Here is a 6721-nt window from a genome sequence, read left to right on the forward strand (position 1 = left end):
TGCATGAACGTGTAACTCGACAACTTCAAATTGTCACGTCTGCTGTAGAAGAGTGTTACAGCTGTGGGAGAAAGTCCGAAGACAAACAGAATCGCTGGAAACTGCGTTGTCGTTCATGGTCGTACAAGCGTGCTGGTATTTTCTTTTCCTTTTTCTTCTTTTGTGGACACGTTATCTTTAATGCTATATGATACGGCCTAATACAAACGAGATTTCCAGCTGATTCAAACTTTTCGCTTTCATACAATGACGTGTATTTTTATTTGCTGTTTTGTTCTTGCTCAAATTTTGTAGCAACATCACATATTATGATTAGGATTGTCCCTTATAGGTTAGCACTGTTCCTCGCCTCGTTTGTCAATATAAATGGGCGAATTTGCTTTCATCTAGGCCTCGCAACATGTCACGCCCAAAACATGGTGCCTCGGACGTCAGTAGGTCACTTCCGTTGCCTGCTACGCGGCAAAGCATGGCCTTCAAGATTTGCTCTTGTTACTCACTGGGTAGTGTGATGCGAACATCAAGAGAGGCACAAGCGAAATCAAATTCGCCTTTTTTTCTCTTTACAGTCTGATTGTAACAGCTCCAAGTGTTAAATTGGACGATTCAGATGCGATCTTGCAGTAAGATTTGAACAAAAAACAATGCAGCGGCAAGCAAAAAAATATTTTATGAGGTATTTTCTACGGCAGAAACGAGGGTTACTCACTGTAGAAATGTAAAGTGTCAAAAATGACTGATAAAAGGAAATTCAAGGAAGTTGAAAAACCATAGCCTGTCCATGTTTGTTGGTAGTTGCTTATAGCCGGCGTCACCGTACGAGCAATAAGCCGCTAGCTGGATCACACTGATGTCTCTCTGCTTTAAAAATTGAACTAGTTGAAACCTGGGCGAGCAGCGTCAAATGACGGCACAAGATAACAGACAAGCAAGACAGATGAGGTTCTGTCCTATTTGTCTCTATCCCGTGCTATCAGTACGACAACATACACGTCTGCTCTTTTTGTCAACACCATGCTCGTTTATTTAGATATATGCAGCTTTTCAAGTAGCCTTGTTTAACGCGAACCCAGAAATGCCCGACTGGAATCAGTTCTTCGAGCTTCTCTAACCGCCGAAGAGTCGGAGCTTCTACAGATTCGAGAATTCTCCGGCTTTAGGAGGTCCACAGTTTGCAGAAGTCTTCCGGAAGCTCTACTGGCTTGCTGGTTTTTACTGGCGGTTGCAGAGCTACACATAGTGAAGAGTTCTACTGGCTTTCAGAGCTCTACGGCTTTCAAAGCTTTGCTGAGGGGCTTGCACAGACGTCTAGGGATTGAAAGAAGCCTTCCGCGGCTTTAAAGCTCTACTTCTTCGCCAACAGGGTCACGGTAGCTTTGCACACCTAGCATTGTTACGGCGCACGTGTGTTTTCAAGTCTACGGTACGTTGACTGTCGCAACAGAGGGAGCCTTTGTCACGCTATCACTACTTTTCTCAACCCGGCTCTGTCTCGCTTGCACGAGAAATCAATGTACGGTTCGTTTCACTCCTTCTTTCAGAGCTGTACGGCTTCATGTGACGGCCCGGTGGACAGACTCGAAGAGAGCAGGCCCGGACCATCCGAGGCGACACACCGTTGCCGTTACAGAGGCGGTGTGCTCTGATTACGATCATCTCACTCGAATGAAAAAACATTTCTCCAAGTCGATGCCTCTCTCTGTGTGTGTGTGTCTGCATTGATGTTCTTGTCGAGCAGCTGTGGGCTAATTCACACGCAAATGCCCCCTTCGGTGGGGCGACGTCAATTTGCATCATAAAGTGAATAATGTTTTCCGGATGCGACGAGCGTGCGCGAAGGATACGATAGACGTCGACTTTCAACTGAATTTATTTTGAACAGCGCTTCCCCGAGTCCTACAAGTGACAAGGTGTTCTCGGAACACGCGACGAGAAGATGACAAATTGCGAGAGTAGAGCGAAGGACGATGACAAAGAGACGAGACGAGGCACTGACTTTCAAGCAGTTTACGAGGCTTGCGCTCGAAATAGTCTGGAAAGCGTTCCTGCATTAACACGTAAGGGGCCCACTGTCATTTGTATTCGAGCTTTCACCTCCGCTAAGTGTCGAAACTCTGCTCGAAATTGAAGCTCAAACTTGTCAGTGCACGACCTGCTGATTTTTTTTCTCGTAAGTTTTATGAGGTGCAGTTCTAAGAATAGCGATATCTGTTTCTCTTAAGTTAGGAACTTGTCACCGTACTGCATCATTTCTTGTTCGCTCCAAGTCTATTGGCAATTTGTATGTGTTTTAATCTCAAACCTTTTCTCCCATCAACCACTATTTCTCATCGAAGTGCACGTGTAATCGACATAATCGATATATTTATTTATTTATTTATTTATTTATTTATTTATTTATTTATTTTATTATACCTCAAGGGTCCAGTTAGGGACATTACATGAGGGGTGGGTACAGGGGATAGAACATAATTACAGTAAAAATTGGTGAATACAGGTCAAATGAATACACATCAGTTAGCGAATACAAGGCAGGAATAAATAAAATAATAATGATGCGCAGCAGTGCACACGATAATCCTATGGGTTAGCGTCGATGCGTGCGATTTCTTCGACGGCGGATTTGAATGCTGCATGGTCGGTGATCGTAGCGATATGGCCGGGAAGGCGATTCCAGTCACGCGCAGTACGAATAAAGAATGATTGATGAAATGTTGTGGTGTGGGCACGTGGAGGGATGACGGCGTTTGGATGGGTGTTGCGTGACATGGCGATGGACGGGAACGATGAGCTCGTTTTTAGGCGGCAAACAGTGAAAGAACTTGTGATACAGATTTAGTCGAGAATTTCTGCGGCGATGAGCTAGGGCGGGTAGATCAAGTTGGGATTTCAGCGCTGTGATACTAGAGTTGTAGGAATAATCACTCAAGATGAATCTAGTAGCTTGGTTCTGGACTGCTTCGAGTGTCTTAATTAGGTTTAATTGGAAAGGGTCATATATTGCACTTGCATACTCAAGTTTTGGACGGACGAGTGTGTTGTATGCTAAGAGCTTAACAGAGGAAGGTGCAAGGGCGAGATTGCGACGGATGTAGCCCAAGACACGGTTTGCAGAATTAGTAATTTGATTAACATGGTTGGCCCATGTTAAGTCGTGGGAGATATTAACCCCGAGGTATTTCAACGAGTCGCTGAGACTTATAGGACAGTTGTTAATGGTGTATTCAGGAGTTGAAAAGTTGCGACGACGGTGAAATGAAATTGGTATAGTTTTATTTACGTTGAGAGACATCAACCAAATTTTACTCCACTCTTCTATATGATGAAGATCGTTCTGGAGGATTGAGATATCGGAAGAGTCTGTTATAGGGCGGTACAGAATACAATCATCGGCGAAGAGGCGCATTTTCGATGACACATGAAGGGGTAAGTCGTTAATATATATTAAAAACAGAAGTGGCCCGAGGACCGTGCCCTGGGGGACACCGGATAAGACTTGCGTAAACGAAGATGAATATGTATTTGCATAGACGAACTGATGACGGTCGGTTAAAAATGCGTGAATCCAATTAAGAACTGATTGGTGCAGATTTAATCGTGAGAGTTTGAGTAGTAAACAAGCATGAGGTACTTTATCAAACGCTTTTTCGAAATCAAGGCCAAATGCACGGACAGGTACGTTACTATCGAGCGATGATTGAATGTCGTGCAAGAATAGAGCGAGCTGTGTCTCGCAGGAATGGCCTTTACGGAAACCGTGTTGGTTAGGATGAAAAAAGTTGATGGACGATAGAAATTTCGCTACACTAGAGAAAATGACATGTTCTATTAATTTGGAGCAGACGCTTGTGATTGAAATAGGGCGATAGTTCTTGGGACAAGACTTAGTACCTTTTTTTAAAAACTGGATTACCTTGCCAATGCGCCAGTCAACCGGTATAGTACCCGTGTTAAGAGATTGCTGAAAATTTTGGAGAGAATGATGCTGGAATGATGCTTAGTGTTTTTTTAGTACTTTAGCATTGATTCCATCAATTCCAGTTGACGATGAATTTTTTAGTGAATCAATTATTTTAACAATGCCAGGCGGGTCAAACGTAATGCTACTCATGTGGGCATCAGTGTATGGTAAGATGTCGGGCATATTGTCAGTGGATTCATTAGTAAAAACCGAAGATAATGTCATGTTTAAGACATTAGCGACTTCGATTTCCAGTATAATACTGCCCATGTCATCACAAAGTGAAATGATGCTCTCCTGATGAGGGTTCATGGTTCGCCAGAAGCGTTTTGGATTGTTGTGTAGCATCGAGGGTAGTGTAATGGAAAAGAAATTGCGTTTGGTTATGATTGAAAGCGAGTTGTAATGCTTCGCTGCAGCGTGATACTTTTGCCATGCTAATGAGGATCTCAAGGATGAACCCAAGGCCTTAGCTGAGCGGAATAGACGTTTTTTCTTATTGTTTATTCTTTTCAAAGTGTTATTGAACCATAGAGAGTTTGCGCGCTCAGTTACTTTTAAAGCGGGAATGTGTAGTTTTATCAGAAGCAGCATTTCAGATTTGAATAGTTGCCGATTTGATTCGGCGGTCCGTGAGTGAAAAACAGATGTAAAGCGATCGCAGAACTTTGATAGTTCATTATTTATACTGAAGTAGTCGCCTTCATTGTAAAGGGTGAGTGCCTTTTTAGCTCTTTTACTTGTGAGTAGATTACAAGGGAACGCTTTATGGATGACTACGTTATCGCTAAAGCCAGGCAAGTATGTGATATCGGAGAAGTTATCGGGATGTGTGGTTAATATAAGGTCGAGAGTGTTGGCAGAGTGGGTAGTCGTGCGCGTTGGTTTACGGACTATTTGGGATAAGCCGAAGTTAAGGCATGCGCTCGCGAACTCGCTAGCCAAGTTGTTTCTTGATAACGTAGTTGCTATATCAGACCAGTCTATGGAAGGAAAATTGAAATCACCGAAAAGCAGAATGGGCGAACTTGGGTAGGTAGTGAAAATGGCGCACATAGCGTCATGGAACTGTGATATGAACGACGAGTCAGCGCTGGGTGGACGATAGCAGATACCAATTACTACGTGTGGGAAAGTAGATTTACAGCATACCCAAAACATCTCCAAGGGAGACGTTAATTCAATGGGAGAGCAAAGTAATTGGTGATGGACTGCGATGACAACACCACCACCACGTTGGTTGCACTCTCTGTGTTTACGAAAGATCGCATAATTATTGAATGCAGGCAGAATTTCTGAATTGTTGATTGACGAGTTGAGCCATGTTTCCGTTAACAGAACTACGTTAGAGCTAGATGAATGGATGAGATCACATAAGAGGTCACGCTTAGGGATGACACTGCGTATGTTGGTGAATAAGATAGACAGGGGAGAGCGGTTCGGTTGGGAGGGATGGTTGAGTGACGATTGCTTGATAGTCGTAGGTGATTGCTAGCATAATTTTTCAACAACCTTTTCTGTAGTAGGGTCAAATATATAGGTTTTGTTACCGCATATAAGCTAGTCGAAACGGAGTTTGAAAGGGGCTTGCATGGATTTGCCAAACTGAACCAAGTGCTTTCGAGCGAGACGGACACGAGGCGAGAAGTCTTCGCCGATGCTAAAAGTTGTGCCCTTTAGTTTACTCCCTAAAGACAGTAAGTGCTCTTTTTCTTTAAAATGGGCAAGTTTGGCAATATATAATTGGTCTTGACCTATTCTGGCGGAATGTACCTAGTCGGTGAGCACGCTCGAAGTCGCGTGGTTGCACGACAGCGCCGAGGTGCACCTTGCAATGTTCGATTAATAGTTTTTCCGAGTCCTGCCAGGTTTCGTTTTGTGCATCTTTCCGCCCGTAAAATATAAGATTACACCGTCTAGATCTATTTTCTGCGTCATCCATGCGGGCCGCCAATGTCGAGACTTGGGACATGCAGTCGGTGCTAACAGTCTGTATTTCATCCACTTGCCTCTGTAATGTTGCAAGAGACGCACAATCCGATTCAATTTTAGTCAATCGACTCTTCAGGTCGCTAAACGTCTTTTCATGGTCAGTAAGCGTCAGTTGGATTGACTTTAACTGGTCTAGGATTGTATTTTGGCCAGACTGTAGTTCTTTTAATGCATTCAGTAGTTCAGCGGTGGAAGGTCCAGGATTTGTCTCGACATCACCGGCCAGCAAGAGTAGTTTGAGCACTGTGCATGCACAATCATAAGCAATACAACATAGGCGCTGTGGGTCTGGCAGCGCAAGTATAAAGCGCGGTAACTACTACGTTTAGTAAAAAGGCTGTATCGATTTGTTACCTGCGTGAACAAGAGGAATCGTGGCCAGTTAGGGCGACGCATCTTCGATGTGCTGTCAGACCCACTGAAAGGACTGACATTTTGGGCTTGCTTCTTATACTCTCTTGCGCCGGCTATCTTTGTCCCTCTTGCCATCCGGATGCCTAGTAGAAAGGGTGGGTGTAGATATCGGGGAGGCGGCCTCGTGAACTGCGTAGACCAGGGTGCGCAGTTGGCCCCGAGAATTCCACCATTCCGTTGAGGGACGTTCGGGTGCAGCGCTGGGTGATCCGTTGCTGAGCAGTATGGGCAGCTATGGATTTCAGGGTCGGTAAGTTGGCCATCAAGAGCATGCACGGGACGAGGCCAGGGTAGTGTCAGAAACTGCGTGAACAAGAGGAATCGTGGCCAGTTAGGGTAGCGCATCTTCGATGT

The 6721-nt window shown here is 44.4% G+C and overlaps 1 protein-coding gene across 1 annotated transcript in view; it reads left to right on the forward strand.

Annotated features, from left to right (window-relative positions):
• The window catches only part of LOC119433268 (uncharacterized), a 22724-nt gene extending 21044 nt beyond the window's left edge, over positions 1-1680 (forward strand). The window contains exon 5 of the mRNA XM_037700418.2: positions 1542-1680. Within this exon, the coding sequence (XP_037556346.1) occupies positions 1542-1561 (20 nt within the window). The 3' untranslated portion in view covers positions 1562-1680. The remainder of the gene's footprint in view (positions 1-1541) is intronic.
• The last annotated feature ends 5041 nt before the right edge of the window (positions 1681-6721 follow it).

Source organism: Dermacentor silvarum, chromosome 11, assembly GCF_013339745.2.
Source record: "Dermacentor silvarum isolate Dsil-2018 chromosome 11, BIME_Dsil_1.4, whole genome shotgun sequence".
NCBI classification, from domain to species: Eukaryota; Metazoa; Arthropoda; class Arachnida; order Ixodida; family Ixodidae; genus Dermacentor; species Dermacentor silvarum.